This window comes from Trichosurus vulpecula, chromosome 5 (genome assembly GCF_011100635.1).
Source record: "Trichosurus vulpecula isolate mTriVul1 chromosome 5, mTriVul1.pri, whole genome shotgun sequence".
NCBI classification, from domain to species: Eukaryota; Metazoa; Chordata; class Mammalia; order Diprotodontia; family Phalangeridae; genus Trichosurus; species Trichosurus vulpecula.
Window position 1 is genome coordinate 177,107,472 of NC_050577.1, and position 27,336 is coordinate 177,134,807.

The 27,336-nt window shown below is 35.3% G+C and overlaps 1 protein-coding gene across 3 annotated transcripts in view; it reads right to left on the reverse strand.

Moving 5' to 3' along the window:
• Nucleotides 1-1,133: 1,133 nt before the first annotated feature.
• FGFR1OP2 (FGFR1 oncogene partner 2) overlaps nt 1,134-27,336 on the reverse strand; it is a 38,848-nt gene continuing 12,645 nt past the window's right edge. For 2 of the 3 annotated variants that reach the window (XM_036758961.1, XM_036758962.1), the window contains exons 2-7: nt 20,909-21,045; nt 17,010-17,127; nt 13,213-13,355; nt 6,789-6,902; nt 4,218-4,331; nt 1,134-3,255 (exon numbers count right to left, since the gene is read on the reverse strand). In XM_036758961.1, the coding sequence (XP_036614856.1) occupies nt 3,118-3,255; nt 4,218-4,331; nt 6,789-6,902; nt 13,213-13,355; nt 17,010-17,127; nt 20,909-21,043 (762 nt within the window). In that variant the 5' untranslated portion in view covers nt 21,044-21,045 and the 3' untranslated portion in view covers nt 1,134-3,117. The remainder of the gene's footprint in view (nt 3,256-4,217; nt 4,332-6,788; nt 6,903-13,212; nt 13,356-17,009; nt 17,128-20,908; nt 21,046-27,336) is intronic. The other variant, XM_036758963.1, reaches the window with a different exon arrangement.

A 27,336-nucleotide genomic window follows, 5' to 3' on the forward strand; every position in this document is an offset into this window, starting at 1 on the left:
AATTCAGTTTGAGGACAACAGATTGAAATGTACTTTAGTGTGAGGGTGCTACAGACAATTGGTAAAAACTCATTAAACCCCTGTTTTCAGAAGGTTCAGTAATATGTACCTAGCTACTTAACCTGGGGCTATCTTTGTTGCACAGTTGGAACATGATTCTGGTTTGGGGCTGAAAGAGGTCTACTGTGGAATCCAGGTAACCAGAGATAGGGGTTTTTTGTTTCTTTTTAGCAGGAAGGCTTTCCTGCTGTTTCACACTGTGACTGCTTGTAAGCATGGTTTTGCTTTATAAAGTGTTAGTAAACCTGCTTTATTGGTAACTTTTAGGATATGTATGAGAATGGGCAGTCTCTCTCTCCAACATGCCTTATTTCTGCTTGGAATATATTCTAGGCTACGGGCTGGTTCATTGGGAAGCAGTCACAGAAACTGGTGGAAAGACTCCAGTGCTCTATCCGTTGTAGAAATGAAATTCCTCTTTAGTTTTTCAGTTTATACAGCTTTGCCCCAGCTGATCTTTCTAGCCTTTCTGGACATCACTTCCCCTGCTGCACTCTATGATCTGGCCTCTCTGTTCCTAACAAGATCTCTGTGCCATTGTTCTGGCCAGATCTTATGTCTGGAATGCCCTCCCCAGAATCCCGCTCTTCTTTATGATGCAGCTTGGGCACCACTTTCCTACAGGAAGCCTTTCCTGATCTCGCTGGATGCTAGCGCTCTCCAACCCAACCTGTCTTGTATTCTTGGTTTTTATTTCCATCCATTATGCTACCTATGTACTTCTTGTCTCCACCTTGAGAATGTAAGCTTATTGTAAGTTAGGACTGTTTTCTTTGTTTGTACTTGTATCCCTAGCACAATGACTGGCATGTAATGGGTGTTTAATACTTGTTTGTTGATTGACAGAGCAATGGATTGGGAGTCAGTAGCCCAGAGTAAGTTACACATCTGTGATACTTTAACTATGAGGTGTGTAGCTGTCAGCACCTAACCTGAGGATCATCTCCACTTACCAAATTTGAGGGAAGCCTTTATAAACTGTAGGACTATACACACATATATGACTGACAAATCTTTAAAACAAGAGAACAAGAAAAACTATGCATTTCTTTTCAAGTTATTGGAAAATAATACTAATTTTATCAATCATCTTTATTGATAAAATTAATACAGTACACATCTCAAATACACATTTCAAGCTTCTGGATTACAAAAATAATGCGTATATGATGAAAACTTATTACACAAAATGAAACTCTGCAAAACCCTAAAATTAAATCTCAAAAAACACAATACATCTATGACGGGCAAGAAGAGATAAATTAAATCATAACTTTATTTACAAAAATACTCATCAAGCAATATAGCTGCCTCAAGATTGCCACATACTAAATCTTAACAGTGCAGCTTGTTTTATTTTCTTAAATTAAATGGGATAAAATCAAAATTATTTGGAGAAATCTTCCACCAAGTCAAGTACTGCTTCTTAATCAAAATAGAAGACAGTTACCAAACAATTTTAAGAAAAAATATCTTTTTTATTGATAATCTTCACTAAGGCCTCTGGAATAAGGTTTTATTTTAAATAAAAAAGAAACACCCAATGTTTGGGAAGGTAAGTTTGAGTAAGTAGTTGTTGCTTTTACTCTTATCAATATGTGAGTCTTCACACACTAACAGATTCTGTTATAAGAGTAGTATTTCTTCCAACAGATGATCTAAATGAAATTTGCAATCTGTGCTAATTTGAGAAAGCTTGGTTTCTACTTTATTGTCTATTTAAATAATAACCGAAACTTCTATTACTTCTTTACTTGGTTTTCTGTTTTGAAATTCATAACTTGCAGTTTATATAAAATCCAAGAAAATGAACTATTCCCAAATATCTGTTTCAGTATGATGGCCATAAAAAATATGAAACTTATTAGGAACAGATCAGTTCAAGGGCAGATTCAGAGAGACCTACAATTACAGTTTCTTTGCTCCTGTTGGCATCTAATAAGAAAAACGAGTCTTTATAAGGAATAAAGGTTTCTTTTATAAACCAGGTGAAAGTTGATGTTTACTATTATACAAGGCTAAAATAAATGAATTGATTTTTTTTTTTTTGGCCCACTTGAAATCTTATTCCTGGCTTGCTATATCAGGCCTTCCAACTGGGACAAATGGGTAATGGATAGGTTAATATTCCTAAAATCAACCAGAAAACAAACCTGATAAAATTAATATTTATTCAGGAATCCAAACCTAACCTTCCCCCCCTTCTAAAGTAGTAGTTCAACCTACTGAATAATCTTTGTCTTCTACATGGTTTTCTTTCTCAGAAAGGAGTATAGCTTTCTTTTTCATTACTGAAAAGATAGTTTCTACATTTCTTCACCTTCAGTAAGTTATGGACAGTTATTACCCAAAATGTCATGATCAACTATGGTATGTTGCTGGCTTAAACAAAAGCACCTCTTAGGATCTAGGCTTGAAGACCAAACATATAACCAATTTATGGCCTATGCCACAAAATCAAAACATCAATCTTTTAAAAGTTTTTTTTTAATAATCTTGACACCTTTGAAAGGCATTTCTTAAGAAATGTAAAGGCAGGCCCAGTACATGTAAAATATAATACCATTTGCTAGCCTTCATATCAAATAGAGATCAAATTTAGGAATGGACACATTTCCTTTTTAAAGTCCAAGCTAAGACAATGTGGATTTTTAAAAAATGGTATAACTGCATAAATTCTATGTAGAGCTTTATATATTTAATATCTGGATAAAAAAGTTAGGAAAAATAACAGCGTGGCAGGGGCCTAGTATGATCAGTAGTTTCTATATATTAGAACTTTTATTTGTTTACCTAATAACAATGGCTTAAAGTTTCCACTTTCCTATTAATTTTTATAGGAATAATAAAGTCAATGACAACCAAATATTGATCTTCTGCTAATATCTTTTTAAAATGTCATCTGCCAGTGTACTATACATAATATAAAAAGAATGAAATGAAAGGCTGATTTAAGATTGTGATTTTCTAGTGCTCAATTCATTAACAACTTTTTAAGTAAACCCTGGTTCCTTATTAGGAGCTGTGCAATAGAAGCTCAGCAATTTTCCACGTTCTTCAGCTCTTCCTCAGGCTCAAATCACTGCTGGTTACCAGTGCTGACAAAGATGTACTCTCTGATGCATCATCTTTCTTAAGGCTCAGGAATGATTCTCGAGTTATTTGAAGGATTTCTCTCAAGCCTTTGTTTTCTTGCTATAAGAATATAAATAACAAAATCAAATACCACACATACATCAAGGTGCATATTAAAAAGAGTAAGCTTTCTGGGGGAAAAAAGGAAAACATGATGTAGAAGTAACCAACCAAAAACATTTCACAGCTGCAAAAATATTATATATGTATTTTTTGGTCTAGAATTGTGATTTCATCAGTAGAGGTATACTATCATGTCAACTTCCTCCACCAATGCAGGTTACTAACATGCCTATAACTTACAGTTTTAAAGAGCAGCCTCCAGCCCTGAGATGTTAAGTGACTTACCCATCCATGGCCATGTAGCCAGAGTATGTCAATAAACATTTTTAGGATTTAGTTTCCTCAAATGTGGGATGACAGGACAAGACTAGATGCCTTCAAAGGTCCCTTCCATCTCCCTGTGTGAATAAAGCCCATTCTTCTGATTCCAAGGCCAGACCCTCGATCCATTATGCCAAAGTATCCCACATAAAAAGAATATACTAAAGAATAAATGTAGCTATCAGCCTACACTAGAAGAATATATTTTTCTGGGGTAGGAGAATGTTTACTGCTTGGCATAATTTCTACTTCCTTTTCCATGGCGTTGTATTCCTTAAATGATGTTAGTTACCAGCCCAAACCAGGAATAGGAGGACTTTATAAACTTTTTATATAGTGAAAAGGATCTATGTTTAAAGGTATTTAATGTATATCACCACTGTCATCCATATGAAAATTTATGAGCATTTCATACTTGACTACAAAAACACATTTCCAAACAGCTGGCAGAAAAACACTCTTAGGTTGTTCAGATTTAAAAAGAGTTATTCACCCCAAGTACCAATTGGGTTTCATTACTAGCTGAAACATGGCTGCCATTTTCAAAACCCAAACAAAGAGGTAGTACCTGCTCCCTCTGACAAAATTTTTTACTTAGCACTGGCTATTTCAAGTTATAGTCAGAATTTAAAACTTACTTCAAGTTGAAAAATTCGTTCCTGCTCCTTGCAACCCTGCTGCTCATCAATTTCAATAGCTTTCCTCATTACTGCTGCCATTTCAGTAATCTGGTCCACATGTACTTGTAATTCCTTAAAAATAAGAGGGGGAACAGGGAGAAATTCTATCAGGTCAGAATATTATTTCTTTAGTTAATCTAAAATATTTCCAGAGCTTCCCCCTACTTTGTGTTGCCATATTAAATTTATATTCTAAACGGTGCCAAACATATTTGTTTATGGGACTGTCAGGTTAAAATGCATATACTTTAATGAAAGACAAAAAGCAAAACTCATTTAACTCCTACTCAATTGGTTGGAGAAAAAAGTGGTTAAAGAATAGCATTTTCATTCTGTTTATACTCTTTACACCGTTATTTCCATAAGAGAAGATCAAATCTGTTTTTTCTTTCTTTCTAATACCATAACGGACTAATTTCATTGAAAAAGTAAGAAATACTTGAAATAGATTCTACCTCCTGCTGTTACCTTTATTTCCCTAAGTAAGATTTTCTCTGCAATTTTTTTATTATTCAAATTTTTTTATTATTCAAATTTTATTATTCAAAGCTTTTAGGTTTGTGCTGTCATAATCACATTTCATCTTAAAAATGAAAGCCATCATTTCAGATATAATTCATTTTCCTTATGAATAACTGATGTACTAAAATCTCTGATTGGCAATTAAAGAATATTTTACTAAAAATGTTAACCAAAATAAAATTGTAATTTATCTTTGAAGCTAAGGTCCCAACGATCCATATGTCTACTACAAAAGCCAATGTGGTATAGTAGAAAGAATACTAGCCTTGGAATAATAAGTTCTAGTTTAAGTCTCAGCTGTCACACTTATAACTGGGGGGGGAGGATCAAGTCATTTAACTCTCTGCTTTAAATCCTAATTTATAAAATGAGGATATTACCTAAAGTAGCTGAGTTTTTAGGAGACTCAAATGAATATCTACATACATATACTTTATGTATATATAATGTACACAAAGTGCTTTGTAAACCTTATATAGCTACATCAGCTATTAATTATTAAAAACCTGAAATTCAATTTTTTCACTTCTATAAAATGGGAATATTTTTGTTACCATCTCCCAAAGCTGTGAAGCTCAAATGAAATGATTTAATAAATAAATGTTATAACCATAAAGTACCATATAAACGTTGGCCACTGTAGTAACTGATAGGGAAAATTTGTACATCTGTAGTACTCTCAACCATATAACTTTTTTGGCCAACTAGAAATGTAGGCTAAGTTTATCCATTAGTTTGGTGGGAAAAGCTATACATTAAAAAAAAAAGCGTACCGATGGTTTTGATTATGACTTCATGACAAACTTGTTCAAGGATGCAATATTTTTACATAGACAACTCGATGTACTTCTTCTTTGATAAAAATGAAATAACATTCGCAAGTAAGTAGAAGCAGAAAAGCAACAGCAGCAGTCAAACTAACATTTACGTACCTCTTAGGTTTGTTTATCAAACGTACCTACTCTGAATTTAAAGGTGAGCCCATATGAGGGAAGTATGTTAGCTTCCAAATGGAAGCATGAAAGATAATACTCTACATTCCAAATTCTGCCACAGCAAATTCCATTACAAGGAAAATTTGACTGGTGTTTGGAAATGTACAACTGCCCCACTTCTAAAAACAACTGAATGCTAATATAACTCAAGCAATGAATTGTCATAGAAAGGTTTTTCATTCCAAACTTAAAATTACAGGAGTTAAGAACAACTTTAGAGGCTAGCAACCAGAGAAATTAAAGATGGCAATAAAAACTTATTTTCTATAAATAAATACTTAAATCTTTAAAGAAAATGCCACAGACCTTTTAATAGGCATGAAAGGCATGATTTTAAAAATAAGGGGAAAAGTTATAACAGTCCCTACAACATAATGAATCCCTCAATCCCTTATATCAATCCATTATAATCTTTATGATGTAGGACTTCTACTTCATGTTAAATGACACACCTAACCTTGAAGCAACAGAGTTAAGACTCAAAGGAAGAAACACTTTATCTAATTATGACCTTATGAAATGTGGAAGCAAGCTAAGAATCCTGAAACAATGACTTTAACTTCTCATTAATTATCCATCCCTCAACACACATTATTTGATAAATCAACTTAAATTATTGTCAAGAAAAGATTCCTTTGATGTCCCAGAAGTACAAAAATGATTAACAGTTCTTAAAAAACAAAAAACTCTAGAATTTTATGCAGCAACAATCAACAAAAGTAAAGAAATGGAAAGCTTATTCCACCTTATGATACATAACCTTAAAAAAATCTAATATGTCATGTGTTCTGCAATACATAGTACATATTACATCATGAGGATGAATGAGAGTGGAGGGCTGTACTCTGCACTTTCATGCTTTTGTTTGGCAGTTGCAGGCACATTTTATTAATTAATTTTTAGTAAGTTTGCAATTTCATTATTTTAAAATCCAATGTTAAAAGTTAAAATATCAAACATTGGCAACCCCCCTCCAACCAATCCCCCGAAGTCAATTGTTTTATTAGTGTACATTCAGATTTGCTTCCAAGTGCCTTCTTTCCAGTCCATGTTGAGTTGCTTCAAGGATTCGTCGAGGTGCACCAAGGAAGATTCCTTCAGGGCTGTGACGGTGTACCATGTCAATCTGTAGTACAGAGTCATTATAATGTTAATACGGATATGATCCGTAATTTAAAAATTGAATGAGTTAGTTCATGCGTGTTAGCCAATTGCTTTATTACTTGAAAAAATTTTTTTTTAAAAGTTCCAAAAAGACATCAGTTAAAAAAAGGATTAAAAATTAGTCATTATTTGGGATAAAAATCAGCCCTTCCCAACTTCCCACTTAAATCAAAATTTGTGCTCAAACACTTGATTTCGGGCACATGTATTTATAGCAGAGTGTAGCCCCAAGAGAGGGATTGCTTCTTCCAAAATGCTGCCATTATATTTTTTAAAAGTGCTCTTTTTGGGTAAAAATCAAAATCACCAAAAACGTCAATATGTATTAGTCGGAATTAAAAACAAGAAAGGAAAGTCATTAATTATGGAAGACTGATACCAGGACTTTGGACGAGTAGCTCTGCATTGTGAAAGGAGGGTTTAAGAGTACTAAAAAATAATGTCTAATTGTTCAAAAAGAGATCAGGGTAAGTGGTACAATCACAATTTAACCTAAGTCTTTTATAGCCACTACTGGATGAGATTAGAAAGTCCAGCATCTCAGATTTCAGCAGAGTCTTTGCTAGGATTGGTTTGGTTTTTTCCCCTCAGGTAAAAATTTTATTGTCCTGGGGTAGAAATATTTCAAAAGATATGTCATCTCTAAAATGTAAGGTATTTTGGGACTTCATAGGAATTACATTTTTCTTATCAATAATTTCATATCAACTCACCCTTAACCTTTTCTAATGTAAACATTATATGCTTTTAGCATTACCTTATTCTGCAGTCCAGTGAGAATATTACTTTAATTTCCAAGGATTACATTTAGATAAAATTCCAGATTTTGTAAATTTATTCAATTTATTGTTTTATTGAATTAAGTAACGGTTGTTGATTAATTATTACTGTTATACAAATTATCTAAAGAACTATATATATATGGGGTTTTAAATCGATTAAGACTAAGCACCCCATGGCTTTTAGGTTTTGCATTCTTCCAATTCTCAGGTTCATAAATGCAAAAAAACTGTAACTTCATCTCTCTGAGTACTCCCTCCAGTGACACAGAAAACTTTCACAGACTTTTTCTAAGAACTATTGTGGCCAAAAAAACTACCCCATGGCCAACCATTCAGTAATAAGCGATTCTTATTCTAAGTACACAAAGTTATTTTCAAATAACGAAGAAATACTTTAATGCCTTTAATGATATAGTTTAGTAATTCAGATAGTTAAAAAGACATTCCAATAATCATTACTTATATTTTAAATACTATGAAAAGTATAAAAGACAACTTTATTCAGTCAATTGTTGCATAGATAGCAACCCAGTTAGGATCAATTTCTTCATTAATATTTTAACTGAATAATTATGGCTCCATCCTGTGGAAAACAAGAAATACCAATTTACAGTAAGTTGCATATAGGAAGGGATTTCTTATTTTTTTAAAAATATTTTTAATTGATATCTTTTGTTTTTGTTACCATTTCCTATTGCCCCTCCCCCCAAGAATGACCTCTTATTTAAAAAAAAAGTTAAGCAAAACTAACCAAATATTGAAAAAGTTTGAGGGGACTGTCCCTCATTTCTGAAGAAAAGTGGGGATGATATGTCTCATCTCCTTTGGGCCAAGATTGACCATTATAATTTCACAGCTTTTAATTTTCAACTGATGTGTTGTTGTCCCTGTGTATAGTTTTCCTGGTTCTGCTTGCTTACTTAATTTTACTTCACTGTATTTCCATGCTTTTCTGTATTAATCATCTTTATTGTTTCTTACAGCACAGTAATATTCCATTATAACCAGGCATCACAATTTGTTCAGTCATTCTCTGATGGCTATTTCCAGGTCATTGCCAACACAAAAAGTGTTACTATAAATATTTTGTGGAATGCAGGGCCTTTCTTTTTGCCACTGGCCTTCTTCCAATATATCCCTAACCGTGGAATCTCTGAGGCAAAGGAAATGAATATTTATTCATTTTCTTTGCACAATTTCATCTTGCTTTCTAGACTGGCTGGATCCATTGACAGTGCTACCAATAATGCATGAGTGTTCTAGTCTTTCCACTACTCCCATCTGTTATCTTTGGCAATTTGTAGGTGTGAGATGAAACCTCAGAGATTTTTTTGATTTGTACTTCTCTTAATATTAGTGATCTGGCAGATTCTTTCATATGGTTGTAAGTTTGCAATTTTTTTTTTGTATTCAAAATATATAATAGGGCATGTAGATTAGGGTAGAAACAGGTTAAGCATGAAGGGCAGTGTGTTAGCACTGGGTTGTTACAGGTATAATTATAGTTGTAATAGGACAGAGGCTTCAGATGGCACAATGGAGATTTAAGGAAGAGTGGGATGGAGGGTAGGTGGTTCCATGGGCATGGTTCACAGGGTTGGTATCTTTCACCAGGTTTCAGCAAGTTCCACAAGAGCACAGTCTCCCACATTCAGTTGCACATTTCTATATCTGACTTTCAAACAGATAGTGAAGGGTCTCAGAGTCAGCCATTGTAACTTTTTATGGCTGTCCTCATTAAGCACATTCTTCACAATGAGCAGCATGATGTCGTCGAAAAAGAGCTGAACTTTGAGTAAGAGGCTCTAGTTTTAAAGCCTGGTTCTGCCACATGCTACCTATGTGATCACTTCTCTACTGTGTGACTCAGTTTCCTCACACAGCCTGGCAGTTTGGTAGCCTGAGCTGGCAGGAGCAGAAATATCCATGCATGCAGCCAGTCCAAGCGGGCCCTGAAAATGTTGCAATTCTTCTAATAACTATTTGTTCATATCTTTTGACAACTTATCTATTAGGGAATAGCTTTTGGTTTTATATATTGTTAGATGTCTACATATCTATCAAGCTCTTATTACAAATATTTGATGCAAAGAGTCATCCTGTCCCCCGAGTCAAATGTCTCCCTTATGATTAGGCTGAATTAATTCTGTACATGTAACCCAAATTATTTATTTTATTTTTTGTTATTGTCTCAATTCACCCTTTCAATAAGAAGTTAGATACTACCTATGCTTATGAAAAGTATTTAACCTGCTTCACTAATTTTCATTTTTTTATGGTATAAACTTTAGTATTTAGGTCAGGTATCCACTTGAACTTGTAGATTATGGCATAAAATACTGGTCTAAACCTAATTTCTGCCAGACTGTCTTTCAGTTTTCTCAAAAATTCTTGTTAAACCTCTTTCCTAAATAATTTATTTTTTCAGATTTTATTGAATACTGAGTTATTAAGTTTCATTATTTCTCATTCTTCCTTGTCTAGTCTATTCTATTGATGTACTTTTTAAATTTTTCCAACCAGTTCCAAATGGTTTTGATGGCTGTTTTATAATACAGTTTGGAGTTGGTAAGTACTATTCTCTTTTCATTCCTGCCCTTTTGCCTTATTTTCCTTGATATTTTCAATCTTTTATTCCTCCTTAATTTTGTTATTTTCTGTCCAGCTTTGTAAAGTGCCCCTTTGGTAGTCTGACTGGCACAGTACTAAATCTATGATTTTACTTTAGTATTACTGCCATTTTGGTTATATTGGCAAGAGGGACCAAGAACACTGAATAATTCTGCAGTTACTTAACCTGCTCTTTATTTCTTGAAGTACTGTTTCATAGTTGCGACAATATAGGTATTGAATGTACTTTGGTAAACTGATTACCAGGTTATCTTATACATTCTGTAGTTTTTGTGAATGGGACAACCCTATTGTTTCCTCCTGGCTTTTGTTATTACTAAATAGAATTGCTATTGTCAGTTTATTTTGTAGCCTATAACTTCACTGATGCTATTGTTTCTATTGGTTTCTTTGCTGACTTTCTAAGATTTTCTCAGTAAACCTTCTTGTCCTCTGCCAACAGGACAAAAATAGTTTGGTGTTCTTTTTGTCTATTGTTTCTTTCTTGTCTTAGTGCTATTGCAAGCATTTTCAGAACTATGTCAAACAACAGAGGGAAAAGGAGGTGTCCTTACTTTTGGTTTTAGATTCTTTTGTCCTTATACATTGTAGGGTTTTTTTTTTCCCCAATATCATAAGTGAGTTGTTTTTTTCAAAGGCTTTTTATGCCTCTATTAAAATTATTATGTGGCTTGGGATTTTAAAAATGAATGTTAATTTTCCTAATGTTGACCACCAGAGCCTTTATGTTAAAAATCTAATTTGATCATGGTGAACACGATTTTTCAAATAAATTGCAATAATTCTTTGGCCAGGATTTAACTTACATTTTAAAATAAATATTCATTAGAGATATTGGTCTATAGCTCTCTTTGCTTTATGCTTTCCCAGTTTAGTCAGTCAACAAACACTTCTTAATAGTTGCTGTGTGCCAAGCACTATGTTAAGTGCTGGGGATACAAAGGATATAAAAACAAGCCTCCGTCTTTCATGGGACTTTGTCTTTCACAATCTAATGGAAATTATTAAGTTTAGGTATTAGGACTATATTTTTCTCCAAAAAAGGAGTTTGGTAAAATGCTTTCTCAATTCCTGAGAACAGCATAGGTTCATTTTAATCTAATTTAACTATATGTACATCCATCTGGACCGGGGTTCCTTAACAGCTGCTAATAGCTCCTTTTCTGAAATTATATTAAAATCACTCACTACTCAGTGATCTGTTATTAGTTATTTTATAGTTTTGTTGATAATCCTCTATTACACAGGATTCCAAGTTTGCTGACATCTAACTGTATACAATAAGTTCTGGTAATTGTTTTTATTTCTTCTACATTGTGATTTTACCTGTTCATTTTTGTTAATTTGACTGACCTTTCTTCTTTTTAATTAAGTTAAAGGTTTATCTAGTTTGTTTATTTTTCCCCAAGAGCCATATTTTAGCTGAATAGCTATGAGTTTTTAATTGGATTCATCAGTTCCATAGTCTTTTTGGTTTCCAATTTATTACTTCTCTAATTTTCAAGATTTTCTTTTATTTGCTTGTATTAAATTTGCTTGTTAGTTTTCTAACTTTTAAAATTGTATATTCGGTTTATTAGCCATACCTTGTAAAATTTTCTTAATGTATGCTTTTAGGGATACAATTTTTCTTCTAAGAATAGATTTATCTCAGAAATCTTGCTAAGTTGTTTCATCACTATCATTGTCTTTCATGTAGTTATTGTTTCTATGATTTGTTCTTTGAACCACTCATTGTTTAGGATATTAAATTTCTATAGGTTGTAGCTTTTGCTTGTGCTCTATGGATTACTATTTTTATTTCATTATGGTCCACAATGGACCTTTAATACTACTCTACTTTTACATTTATTTGCAATTTGTTCCCCAATACATGATCTATTTTTATAAAAATGCTATGTGGTGCTCGAAATATGTATATTCTTTAGTGGTCTCATTCAGAAGGCACTGTAAGTATTTTGCTTCTATATTTTTAAATAGTTTGTTCAGTTCTAGATCTTCCCTTTTGCTTATCTTGCTGTTTATTTGTTCAGCTGTGAGAAAGGAATATTAATTATAATTATTCTTCATGACAGTCTCCTAAGAATGTAGGTTAGCATTAGTCAGTCTATCTTCCCAATCTTTTCTTAGACAACAGAACCATGAATATCAAAAGAAGCGAATTGCTAAAAGCACTGCTTCTTCATCTCACAGAAATTAAGGTAAATTGATAATTGTACTTTCTTGGTGATCTAGATGAAGGCTATTGTTAAAGAAATTCTGGACCAAAAGCCTTTTTATTCTTCTTCTGAATTTTCAACTGCTAAATTCTGAGAGCAGGTAAATTAAGTTCCTCCAGGATAAGTAATAAGCTGTCTCAATACTTAAAGATAATATCTCATATTAAGTCTCAAGGGTTTAAAATTCATCTGAAAAAGTCACCATTCTGTTGTTTGCCGTTTTCTTTTTTCCCTAGAGTTTTCAATATTTTCATTTTCTGTAAGTCATTTTGAAATACACCAAGGCAGGAGATCAAAATATTCTTTAAATACTCAAATCTTAGAAAAACAGAATTTTGAATAAAGACTTATCTGTACTTCCCTAACTAGACTCTATGTTTTAATACACCATATAAAAGATAAAAGTAAACATCAGAATTTAAGGTAGGAGATCAAATGTGAGAAACGCTTTGCAAATTTGGAGATAAAGAATACAAATGGAAGAAATTACAGTTGAAAAGACAATATGTGTATTGTTTAAATGAGGCTGCTGTTATTCATGAGTGTTTTTTTTTTAATTCAAACAAAACAAAACAAATAAAGTTACCCCATAGGTCCCTTTTTAATTTTTAAACGTTTAGACAAAAAAGAAAAAAAATACCTTGGAATGTTGCTCCTTTAGCTTCATTATAATACCTGGGTCATCCTTTTTGCTGGCCATTAACAACCTAAACATCTGCTCTCGGTACTTGCTCATTATGAGTTCTAAAGCAGACTGGTGTTCTTCAAGAGATGTGCGTAATTCTATCAAAAATCGAAATACATTTTATTCAAATTTTGGAATGAAAAGGCAAAGTTAATTCTTTTGGTACAAAAAAACCCAAATAATTTTCTAAAAATCAAGATGTCTTTTGTTAAAACGATGAAAATGCAAACAGAAAAAGAGATTACTCATCAACTGATTATTTTACTCTGGAAAAAGAAGGTGGAGCAGGCTAAAAGAGCTGGCTGGGCAGTATCCTCTCCCTGCAGGGAAAAAGTACTAAGCAAAGTAACTTGAATGTATGGTATTAAGAGACCTTAAAGATGGGTAGCATAAATTTGACTGTCAGCAGAGAGCAGTGTAACATCACTAGAAGATACCAACAGTGCTACATAAGAGGCACTTGTTGTGTGCCATGGACACAAATACTACCACTGTGTATAACCTATGCATGATCCCTATGTAAATCCACACTTCTCACTAAAGGGTATATCTATATATATAAATACACACACACACACGTGTGTGTGTGTGTGTGTGTGTGTGTTTATATATGGGAGAAATGATGATCCGTCAGGGCCAATAAATAGTTGACCCTATTACTTCCTACTAATGTATAATTTTCTCGGCTTGAAATTCAAGTTTTGGGTTTGTGAAACCACCTATACAGTCTGATCCTTCATTTCCTCCCCAACTGGACTACCTACAATCTCCATAATGATTTAACTTAGAGATGAGAAGGCTTAGATAAATACAACCTGTCTTTAAATATTTAAAGGATTATCATATACTAGTATACTAGTAATCATATATTAGTAGTTTTATTTATTTTTTCCTTAGCATGAATGGATAGAGCTAGTGCCAATAGGCAAAAGCTGAAAGAAGATCTGGTTCAATATAAAGGAAGATCTTAACAACTAGAGCCATTAAAAAATTGCATGGGCTGACTTGATATATCCCTTACACTGGAAGTCTTCAAGTTGAGTTTGGATATCACTTACTAGAAATCCTGCAAATGAGACTTATTTAATTCAATTAAAACAGACATTAAGTATACGCAAATGACTATATACAAGTTAAAATGTGAACAGTAGGGGGAAAAAAGGTTAAACAGAGAGGACTGAGATACTGGGGATAGAGGAATTACTTCTAACTGGAAGAAATTGGGGAGGATACACAGAGAGGACAGCAACTAAGCTGAATCTAGAAGGAAGAGAAGCATTCCAAAATACTAAGATAGGGAAGCAATCCATTAAGCATGATTTAGGTAAGGAATTAGACCAATTACCTCTAATAAGTTCTTTGAACTCAGATTCTATAAAATTAACACATGCTACTTGTTTGTCTCCATGCCTTTACTTTGATCATTTTCTACACCTGGAATGCACAACCCTATGGTTCTCAGGTGCAATCCTCCTTATCCTTTAAAGCATAGCTCAAGTACCAATTATATTCCTCCTCTAAGTCAGTAATGGTCTTTTCCTTCCTTGGACCACACAGAACACTTTCTCTGCACCTTTTTTGCACTTTCCATGCATTATGGTACTTTGTTCATGTGCAATATCCCCTACCTACTAGAATAAACGTTTCACTGAAGGCAGCAATCATATTTTTGTATCTCCCTCAGAACCTAGCACACTACCCTGCATATAGCAGACACTTAATAAAATGCTTACTGAATGAATGAATGACATGAGTGGCTGCAAGTAAGATGGTCAATGTCACTGGGCATGATGTGGTGGGATGTAACAACAGAGGTTCTGGGTCGTAAGCAGGAGCTGTATAAAATCCAAAGCAAAGAGCCTACCATTATTTGTACTGTTTTTTTGGGAGATGGGGATAAAGGGCTACCAATGATGCTGATCACTAATAGGCTGTGGTAAAGGTGATGTGCAGACAGAAAGGAAAAGGAAAAGGGTACTGGGGAGAACGGTTGCTTCTTTGCTGCCTCTGCTAATTTGTAGAAAATGAGGTAGCACTCTGGGCATGAAGCCTATTATATTTTGAGGATAAACCTGCAGGCATAAGTAGAGGTTCAGTACAGTATTAGAAATAGGAGAAAAAGTACAATTTTGTGTCTGTCCTCACCACTTTACTAAAAGAGCTTTCTCCGTCATTAATGACCTTTGCCAGCAAATTCCATGGCTTTGACAAAAATGCAAATTTCACTGATGTCATTTCTCTTTACATTATAGTCATTTCAAGTCTTTGTGACAAAGACAAACAAAAACATCCAACTGAATCTGACAATGTATGCAATATTCTGCTCTGTAAGTTCTCTGCCTCTCAGTCTTTAAGGGAAAAGAATGCTTATCTGTTCTCCAGGAACTTCACTGTTTTTTTCAATTACTTAGGCTTCAACTCCCTTTTCAAGCAATCCTATTCTCTTAGGTCCTCCTGCTCTTCCTCCTTGTCTTTGCTTCTTGCCACTTCTCCCAACCCCCAGGCCATCCCAGAGCCCCTTCAGGATAACTTGACACTGAAGACCATTCCCCCTCACCCATCACTTCCCTTCCCTCTCCCTCCTACCACATTTACATGCTGCCTTCCTGACCTGAGATGCCCAGGCCCCGTGAGCTGCTGCCTGCTCACAAAGCTTGGAAGAAACGGTAGTGGCTGACTCTTCCACCACCACACCTTACCTCATAAAGTCCTCCAGGACTTACCATCTGCCCTACCAACCCCCAGCACTGTCATCTAGTCTGCTGCTGACCCTTAATACTGCCAGGCCTTTCAATCTGCCCTGGAGCTGAACTGTCTTTTATATACTGCTTACTCTAATTAAAAGTACGTGTTCTTTGAGAGGAGGGACTATCGAGCTTGTTCTGTTTGTATCCTCAGCGTTTACCACAGTGGGTAGCAGCATATAGTAAGCATTTAATAAATGTTAACTTCGGAGAGAACAGTTTCAGCTGAACGATGGAGTCAGAAGTCAAACTGCAAGGGACTGAAAAGTGAATGATGATGACGGGGTGGTTTCAGAAAAACCTGGGAAGACCTATACGAACTATATAGAAACAACAAGATTGTAAAGATAATAAATGAACCACCACAATTTCAAAGAACTCTTGATGAAAAATGCTATCTACTCCAGATAGAGAAATTAGGATCTCAGTGGAAATCGAAGCATATTTTTTCTTTTTGCCTTTTTTCTTTCAGAACATGAAAAATGTGGAAATACATTTTGTATGACTTCATATATACAAAATGGGTATTTTAATTCTTGCTTTCTCAAGGGGAGGAGTGAGAAGAAAATAAATGAGTGAGAGAAGAGGTATGCAGTAGATGAGATTCTTATTCAGACATGGGCTGGACTATATATGGCCAGTGAATTGCCTTCTAACTCTAAAATTCTCTGATACTGTAAAATAATGCAAAGCAATTAAAGCAGAACCAGAAAATCAGAATATGCTGTATTGCATAACTATGAGGGGGAAACGAATGGTAAGAAATGGACAAAGAATCCTGATGTAGACTTAAATTGACAAAAATATCAAGATATTTAATGTACTGAAATTAATTTCTTTAAAAGGAAATAATTGCAAAGCAAGTTCAATTATCTATATCGGTATTTGCTTATAATAAAAATCACTACAAAAATTTACTGATATATTTTAAACTCAGAAAATTCAGTCTCACAGCCACTGAAGAGGTTTCACTCTTAATTTCTCATAAGTAGAAGCACTTTAACTTACCTTTATTTTCTTGCTGCAATTCTCTGATTTGTCTGTTTTCCTGCTGAATTCCCATAACTAATGTAGATCGTGGTCGGTGTCTTGCAACCTCATTGAGTTCTTGAATTTCTTCTTGATACTACTTGTAAAGATCGAAGACGAAAAAATAATTTCATAAAAGAAATATTCAGTTTACTAAGAAAAAAACTGGAACATAATTTTTTGATGTCAGTTATTATTTCTTACAACTCAATAAGCAATTTACTCTCTGAATGGCCCTTTTTTTGGGGGAGTGAGATCAGTAAATGAGGAGTTCAAGAGCTGTGATTTTACTGGCATAGGGGAACTCTTGGTGGAATTTCCCTTCTTTCCATGAATATAATTTAGCAATTCATCTACAACTTGTAGAAAGCTACCTGGTGCACTGAAAAGTTGATTCCTTTGCCCATGGTTACAAAACTAACATATACTGAAGGCAAGACTAGATAGAATCCAGGTCTTTCAGAGGTTAATGCTAGCCTTGTATCCATTATGGCACAGTGCCTCTTTGTGAAAATTCCTATAATATATATGCAAATGAGACAAAATATTCTCAGTTCTCTTTTTATATAATTTTTATTATTAATTTGAAAAATTATTCATTTTGACATTCAGTTCATTGAACTGTTTACAGTACAGAACTTACATCACTAACAGGTAGGGAGATGCATTAACTGTTTTAGATAATTACAGTAACAAAATGTAAATGTTAGTCTGTTCTACTAATTCATTTGATAGAAGCTATATACTACATGACTCTTTATGTATTCTTGAAAAGCTTGCTATATAGTAAATTTCTGAAAAGTTATATTTTATTACTGACTTACATTAAGAAATCAGAGTGGCATTCCTTAAGCAAATAGTCCCCACAGCACTGAAATGAAAACTTTTGACCTATCCCCAAAGTATACTGGAAATTATAGTTTACTACCTGTGTATTTTGCAGCAATTTTCCAACTATGACATCAAGCTATTACTGCTGTGATTTCCCTTGATTACTGGAGACAAAGGAAAAATTTCCCAAAATCTCTAGAAACTGCTCCTAGAACTTTGATTTGGGAATTTGCTGTTAGTGGAACTGGGCTGCAGAATTATACTTTAACAGTATATAATCTGACCTAACATGATATTAAAATCTGAAACTCTCAATTGAGATTTCCTCCTTTTAAAATTCTATAACCAGAGAACTTAGTCAGATTTATAAAAATAAAAACCATTCCCTAAATGATAGTCAAAGGATACAAACAAGCAGCTTTCAGAGAAAACATCAAAGCTATTAATAGTCACATGAAAAAATGCTCTAAGTCACAAATAATCAAAGAAATGCAAATCAGAACTATAAGATACCACCTCACACCCATCAAATTGGCTGAGACAGAAAAGGAAAGTGACAAATGCTGGAGGAGAGATGGAAAAAAAGTACACTAATACACTGTTGGTGTAACTGATCCAACCATTCTGGAGAACAATTTGGAACTACGCCCAAAAGGGTATAAAACTATGCATATCCTTTGATCCAGCAATACTGCTGCTAGGCCTATACCATAAAGAGAGCAAACAAAAAAGGAAAAGGACCCACACGTACAAAAATGTTAAAGCTGTTCTTTTTGTGATGGCAAAGACTAGGAAACTGAGAGGATGTGCATCAACTGGTGAATGGCTGAACAAATTACGGTATGTGGATGTGATGGAATATTATTGTGTTGTAAAAAAAGGAGATAGTTTCACAAATACCTGGGAAGACTTATATGAACTAATGCAGAGTGAACTGAGTAGAACCAGGAGAAAAATTTACACAGAAACAGCAAGATTGTAAAGATAATCAACTACGAAAGACTTAGCAACTCTGATCAATGCAATGATCCATGACAATTCCAGAGGAGACTGACAGATTCAGAGTGTACACTGAAGCATATTTTTTTCTGTTTTTAAATTTTTTCTTGTTTTAATTCCAACTCCCTCCCCATCTCCAAACATGGCTAATGTATGGAAATGTTTTGAATGACTTCGTAGGTTTAACTGGTATTGTGAGGGCAGCTAAATGGGGCAGTGGAGAGAGTGCTGGGCCTGAAGTCAGGAAAACCTGAGTTTGAATCTGCCCTCAGACACTTGCTAGCTGTGTAATCCTGGGCACTTAACCCTATTTGCCTCAGTTTACTCATCTATAAAATGAGCTAGAGAACGAAATGGCAAACCACTCCAGTATCTTTGCCAAGAAAACCCCCAAAAGGAGTCATCAAGAGCCAGAGATGGCTGAACAACAACAAAAACATCTTCTTGCCTTCTCAATGGGTAGGGGAGGGGTAGAGAAAGGGAGAAAGTTTAGAACTGAAAATAAAAAAAAATTTTAAAAAGAAAAAATTCTATAACTTTAGAATTCTGTGAATTTAATTTGCTTAAAATTAAGAATACTCAAAATGCATTAAACAACATCCAAGGACCCTCAGAAGAAGAGATAAGAAGGTACTGCCCTATATTTTGGAGTTCAGAGTTGAGGAGCTGGATAAGCTAGGAATCTCCTACCAAGGTAAACCACTCCACTATCAACCAAATCTGAAGTCTTAGTGGGGCTCCTTCCCCTCTCACACTGCCAAGCACAAGAGCAGGGCAGAGTGCATGTTAACATGGGGATGATAGGTCTCTGGCATTTGAGCCTGGAACTCCATAGGCTTTTTCCCAGTTATACATGGTATTCAGGTTCTATAGTACTAAGGATTGTAGGTACTATAGATTTTAAGCAAATTTTTATGGATTGGCCTGGGAATTTAACTAAAATGTTTCAATGTGAAAATACATTCCTTACAATTTACAAATGAACCTGCTGTAAGAGGACTGTTTCTTATCTATATGGAAACAGAGAAGGTGAAGAACTTCTACCAGGACAAAAGAATAACTATCAGGAAGTGTGTTAGTACACTGGCACCTGGGGTATGTACTCAGAGTACTTGAATAACTTTCCAGCACTAGAAATACTATGCCTCTGGCATGTTACTAAGCTGTAAAATCCTATTTAAAAGATGAGAAAATGTGAACGCATCCTGCTTTAATGCCAATAGTTCTAGAAAACCCATGTCCTAGGAAGGATTGCCACAATGAAAAATTACAACAGTACTTCTTCTAACAGTGCATTTTTTATTGATTACAGAAATGCATTACTACACAAAACTATAATTAAAAAGAATTATTTAGTCACTCAGTCATAAGCAATATCAATTTCTTGTACTTCATACAAGTATGTCAGCAGGGACAAAATGTATTACTTCTCCAAATTATAAAAAGCATACAGGCATTTAATAGAAGCCTTGGTAGAAAGCCTCTAGAGGCAGAAGATTTCAGTTCACATGCTGCATCTGAAGCTGACTACCTGTGTAAACTCAGGGAAAGCAAGTCACTTAAAATCCCTACATTTCAGTTTCCTCCTCTGTAAAATGAGGGGGTTTGGATTAGATAGCTTTGAAGGTGACTCACCAAACTTTATTTGGAAGAAAAAGTACATGAAACCCAACTATAAGAAAAAAGTGGGTGAGACTATCTGTACCCAAATATGTTAAAACTGAATATAAACATTAAATGCAATAAGCTGCATATACCAATGTTTAAAGTTAAGATCTCAATTTAAAATGGCAAATTACTTTTAAGTTTTAGGGCTGCTAAAAATTATTTTTACATTTTTAAATAAAGTTTTATTGCGTTTAAAAGTATAAAAGCCATTCTTAGCTCACAGGCCCTGATACGGCTCTCTAGCAGTAGTTTGTCCTCTCCTACAGCTAGAGAATTACAGATGCAAAAAGGTACTAACTAAACACCAATGCAGTTCAAGACACATCTAAAACAAATGAATGTTTGCTTTTATAACGAAATAAAAAAATAGATATACAAACCTGTTTCATTGCTTCAACTCGCTTGTTGAGAGCTGTAGTTTGTTCAATCAGAGATTCTGCTGCATTGTCATGGTCTCTTAATCGTTCAACAAGCGCTTTAGCATCTGCAAGAGCCTTTTCAATTGTGCAGCTCATTTCTATAGGATTGGGAATAACAGTAAATAACAGTTCTATGGTTCCTATACCACCTTACATGTAGTAACACCAAGTTTGTTTCCTTTTTTTGTTGGCATTTAGTGATAAGCCCTAAAACAACACTGTATCCACACGGTTCATTCTCTAGAAAAGAGGCATCTCCGTGTGATACATGGTATCTTGGTTATTCTATTTTAACCATGCCTTTAGGTTTCTTCTACAGAAATATAAAAATCACCACCCACAGTTTAAAAAATGAAGAACTAACAAAAATGTGTGCAGTAACATGTGAAGAACCAAAATATAACCACTGAATCATACTAAAACAACATACAGTAATTCTAACTGTGGGTTATTTCTAGCATCCACCTTCTCTGCTGATAACTTACCTATACAAAAGAAACCTCCTGAAAAAAGCCATGAAATTCTGCCAACTGGGACTGATATGAATATACTTTATCTAATTTCAATGAAGCCTTCACAGCTACACTGTCATCCTTTTATTCTGTGCTGATTTTACTATCACATTCTCTGCAGTAAGTACTTCCAGCCTTCTCTTCTCAAAACTACCACACTGCCTTTTCTCCACTTTCCCTCAGCAAAGGACCAGAAGCAATCACTTGTCAGCTTCCCTATTCTCCTCTTTTCTTAACTTAAAACTCCCCTGCACCACCAACTGTTCCTTCCTCCTTGGTTTCTGTCTCTGTACAGGCCTACCCCACCCTAATATTCTTCAATATGGCTTGGCAGAGAGTCACAGTACGGTCAAAGTGGAGTTGGGGGGAGGCAGAGCCAAGATGACAGAGTAGCAGGAAGAATGACACAGCAAGCTTTCTCTCAAAAAACTCCTTCTAAGAGATCTAAAAAACACATCAAATTGAATCCTGATCATGAAACCTATTCAAGTGAGAAAAGAATTATAGGGGGTTACTTTTCCATCCCACAACAGAATAAGGAGACAAAGAAGTCTGTGGGCAGTGGTGACAGGAGCTAACCTTGAACATTCTAGCATAGGGAGAAGCTGTGTTCCAGGGTAAGAAAAGGCCCCAGATGCAGTAGAGAAGGGCCTAAACTTGAGTAGGATGCAAGAACTGGTGCCAACTGACAACACTGCTGATCACTACCCAGTTCCTGGTCACAGACTGGAGGTGGACTGAGGCAACCTATTGCATTCCAGGGTGAGGAGCTTTTCCTGGCTTGGTTGTATACCGACCAAGTTACAAATTCGAAAGTAAGCTGTTATCTGTGTGGCTCAGGCACTAGGGGTGAAGTGGGATCTCAGTTCTAACTTCTAACCTAGTCAGAGGAATAACCAGGGCAGGAATATAAGATAAAAGGGAAGCTGCCAATTATTTCACTGAACCAGCAGAGCTTTCCAGCTAATGAACAGTGGCTGAGCGGGACAGTAATCTATTAAAACAATAAAATGGGCATGCCCACAGGCTTGTTGCTTGGACTTGGGGGGGCAGCAATCAGACTTTTCCCTGGGAGCACTGAATGCTTGTTGGTTACCAGTTTAAACTGTGCCCCTTAGATCCCGGAATAACACAACACATAATATAACTAATAATATTCAAAGAAAGGAGCAGCAGGACGAGTTCAGGTATTTTCTCCAAAAGTGTTCAGAGTCTACTCCTAACATTAAATCTAGACAGGAAGAGGGCTGGAAGAATAAGCAAATTAAAAAAAAATCCCACTATAAAAGCTATTATTGTGATAGGGATACTCAAGACACAAACCCAGAAGAAGACCAAATAGCTACAAGCAAAATCTCAAAGAAAAACATAGGCTGGGCACTAATTCAATCAGAATTCCAAGAAGAAAGGAAGCATGAGAGTGGAGGGGTGGAGCCAAGATGGCTGCATGAAAACAGCATCTTACAGGAGATCTCACACAAATTCTGTCAGATACCTCTAAAAAAGTGAATCTGAGCAGATTTGAGAGAGTTAGAAGCCATTAGTAGACTGAGTGTGGCAAATTTACAGCCAGGAGAGTTCTCAGGGTCGACAGGACAGATCTGTAGGCTGGGAGAGGGCCAAGCATGCGGAGCTGCACCAGACCACACCAAAGCTGAAGCAGCTGTGGAATTCAGCCAGCGATTCAGGCTGGTAGAACTCTGGGAGCAACAAACTGGAGGTGATTCCCATGCTTCCCAGCACAGGACGGGAGTCTGCTGGAGCTACAGGAAGAAGCAGTGCCTGCAGCCAGGAGAACAACTACTCCAGAGGCTTGCAACCAGCAGCCTAAAGGTTTGAAACATGCCTTTCTGAACTTCCGGGAGCCATAATGGACAGTTAAAAAGGCTCTCATCTCTCCCTCCCTTCCTAACCCAGATAATACATACTCCTTCAGGAGAAACTTTGAAATAGAAGAGCCAGAAGTGGGGCAGTAGCCTTTTAGTTTGAGAAGTTGGGGGGAGGGCCCTTATTGGAGTGGTGGAAGGAGACTAGTGCAGGAAGAGAGGTGTCCCAGCAGGCTCCACCTCAGCAGAACAGTGGGAGTTCCTGAGCCTCAGCATAGTGGAGCCAGCAATATCAACACCAGGACCCCAGAAGAGCCTTCCCATAGCCAGAGGAACTGGCAGATATCAGACATCAGCACAGAAAAAGGCTGTACCACAGCACTAAGGGAAGAGGAGACTTCCAGCAGACAAACCACCCCTCCCCCACACCTCAGGAAACAGAAGGCCATAATACACAAAGTCAATAACTATACCCACAATTCCCAAAACAAGAAGCCTGGGACAGAGCCCCCTAAAACCCAGAAGGAGAAATCCACTTTAAAGCCAGGAAAACATTAACTAACATGAAGAAGAACTTTAGGAAGCTGAGGACTATTGATTCTTTTTATGGAGAAAAAGAAGATCAAAATAGCAATTCAGGAGAGGACAGCATGGACACTATGCCCACATCTGAAACCTCAAAAGGGAATGTGAACTGGTCTCAAGCCCAAAAAGCATTCCTGGAAGAGCTCAAGGAGGATTTTAAAAATCAAATTAGAAAGGTAAAAGAAAAAAAATGGAAAAAAATATTCACTGATGAAAACAAAACTTTAAAGAGTAATATTGGCGAAATGGCTAAGGAGATTCAGAATCTAGTTAGAGAAAATGATGCCCTGAAAAGTAAAATAAACCAAATGGAAAAGGAGGCCCAGAAGCAAAATGAAGACAACATTTCATTAAAAATTAGAATTGAGCAAGCAGAAGCTAATGACTCTAAGAGGCATCAAGAGTCAGTCAAACAAAGTCTAAAGAATGAAAAAATAGAAGAAAACATGAAATATCTAATTGGAAAAACAAATGACCTGGAAAATGGATCCAGGAGAGACAATCTAAGAATTACTGGTCTACTGGAATGCCATGATGGTAAAAAGATCCTGGACAGTATCTTCCAAGAAATCATTAAAGACAACTGCCCTAGAACCAGAGGGCCAAACAGTCATTACTGAAAACTTCAAGAAATGTTATAGCCAAATTCCAGAATTATTGGGTCAAGGAGAAAATACTGCAGGAAGCCAGAAAGAAACAATTCAAATACTGCGGAACTACAGTCAGGATCACGCAGGATCTTTCAGCTTCTACATTAAATGACAGGAGAAATTGGAATATGATATTCTGAAAGGCAAAGGAGCTTGGACTATAACCAAGGATCAACTACCAAGCTAAACTGAGCATAATTTTTCAGGCAAGGAGATGGACAGTTAATGAAAAAATAGAATTCCAGATCTTTCTGATGAAAAGGCCAGAGCTCAATGGAAAATTTGATCTTCAAATACAAAATTCAAGAGAGACATAAAAAGGTAAACGAGGGGGGGGGGGGAAACCCTTGTTAATCAATAAGAGCAAACTGTTTATATCCATATATAGGATTATATTGTTTTATATGTGTTTTATATATATGTGTGTCAATCTTGAGAACAGTACAGTTATTATGACAATTGAAAGGGATATACATAGACTGTGGATATCAGTATATAACAACTGATATGATGATAAAAAACAAAATTAAGGGATGTAAAGGGATGGATCTGGGAGAAGAGGTAAGGAGGCAGGAGAAAAGAGTAAATTACATCACCTGAAGAGGCACAAAAACAGTGTAGTAGAGAGAAAGAAGGGAGGGAGAAGAGCTATATCTGAGCTTTACTTTCATCAGATTTGGTTCAAGAAGAGAATAACATACTCTGAGAAGTACAGAAATCAAACTTGTCCTACAAGCAGTAGGAAGGGTAAGGGGAAAGAAGGAGGATGGGTCAGAAAGGAGGGAAGAAGTAGCAAGGGGAAAAGGGTAAGATAAGGGAAGGGAATCAAGAGGGAGGGTAAACTGAGGAAGGCGGTGGTCAAAAGCAAAACTCTTGTGAGGAGTGGAAGGCAGAGGGGAGAAACAAAAGCATGAATGGGGGGAAATAAGATGGAGAAAAAGACACAAATAGTAATCATAACTGTGAATGTGAATGGGATGAACTCTCCCATAAAACAGAGACAGATAGATGAATGGATTAAAAACCATTATCCTACAATATGCTGTTTACAAGAAACACATTTGAAACGGGGATACACATAGGGTAAAGGTAAAGGCTGGAGTAGAATATATTGTGCTTCAGCTAAAGTAAAAAAAGCAGGGGTTGCAATCCTAATCTCAGACAAAGCAAAAGCAAAGATATATCTAATTAAAAGAGATAAGGAAGGACACTATATCCTGCTAAAAGGCAGCATAGACAATGAAGCAACATCATTACTTAACATATGTGTACCAAGTGGTATAGCGTGCAAATACTCAGAGAAGTTAAGGGAATTTCAGGAAGAAATAGACAGCAAAACAATACCTGTGGGGAACCATAACCTCCCCCTCTCTGAACCTGATAAATCTAATCTCAAAATAAATAAGAAAGAAGTTAAGGAAGAGAATAGAATTTTAGAAAGGGCAGAAATGATACACCTCTGGAGCAAACTGAATGGGTATAAAAAGGAATATATTTTTTTCTCAGCAGTACATGGCACATGCTCAAAAATTGACCATGTACTAGGGCATTAAAAACCTCAAAATCCAGTGCAGAAAGGCAGAAATAGTCAATGCATCCTTCTCAGATCATAATGCAATAAAAATTATTTGTAATAAAGGACCATGGAAAGATAAACTAAAAATTAATTGGAGACTAAATAATCTAATTCTAAAGAATGAGTGGGCCAAAGAACAAATCATAGAAACAATAGATAACTTTATTCAAGAGAATGACAATAATGAGACAACATACCAAAATTCATGGGATGCAGCAAAAGCTGTTCTTAGGGGAAGTTTTATATCTCTAAATTTTTACATGACTAAAATAGATAAAAAAGAGATCAATGAATTGGGCATGCAATTGAAAAAAACAGAAAAAGAACAAATTGAAAATCCCCAATTAAATACCAAATTAGAAATACTGAAAACCAAAGAAGAGCTTAATGAAATTGAAATGAAGAAAACTATTGAACTAATAAATAAAACTAAGAGCTGGTTTTATGGAAAAACCAATAAATTTGATAAACCTTTGGTCAATTTCATTAAAAAAAAGGAAAGGAAAAAACCAAATTACCAGCATCAAAAATGAAAAGGGTGAATTCACCTCCAATGAAGAGGAAACTAAAACAATAATTAGGAATTATTTTGCCCAATTGCATGTCCATAAATTTGACAACCTTAGCGAAATGGATGAATATTTACAAAAATATAAATTGCCCAGGTTAACAGAAGAGGAAGTAAAATACCTAAAAAAAACCAACCCATCTCAGAAAAAGAAATTGAACAAGCCATCAATGAACTCCCTAGGAAAAAATCTCCAGGGCCTGATGGTTTTACATGTGAATTCTACCAAATATTTAAAGCACAATTAATTCCCATACTTTACAGACTATTTGGGAAAAGAGGTGGAATCCTACCAAATTCTTTTTAAGACACAAATATGGTATTAATACTCAAACCAGGAAGAGTCAAAACAGAGAAGGAAAACTATAGACCAACTGCTCTAATGAATACTGATGCAAAATTTTTAAATAAAATATTAGCAGAAAGATTGCAGCAATTTATCACGAGAATAATACACTATGACCAGGTAGGTTTTATTCCAGGAATGCAAGAGGTCGGTTCAGTATTAGGAAGACTATCAGCATAATTAATCATATCAACAACAAAACTAGCAGAAACCATATGATTATCTCAATAGATGCAGAAAAAACTTTTGACAAAATACAACATCCACTCCTATTAAAAACACTAGAAAGCATAGGAATGAATGGAGTCTTCCTTAAAATTATAAGC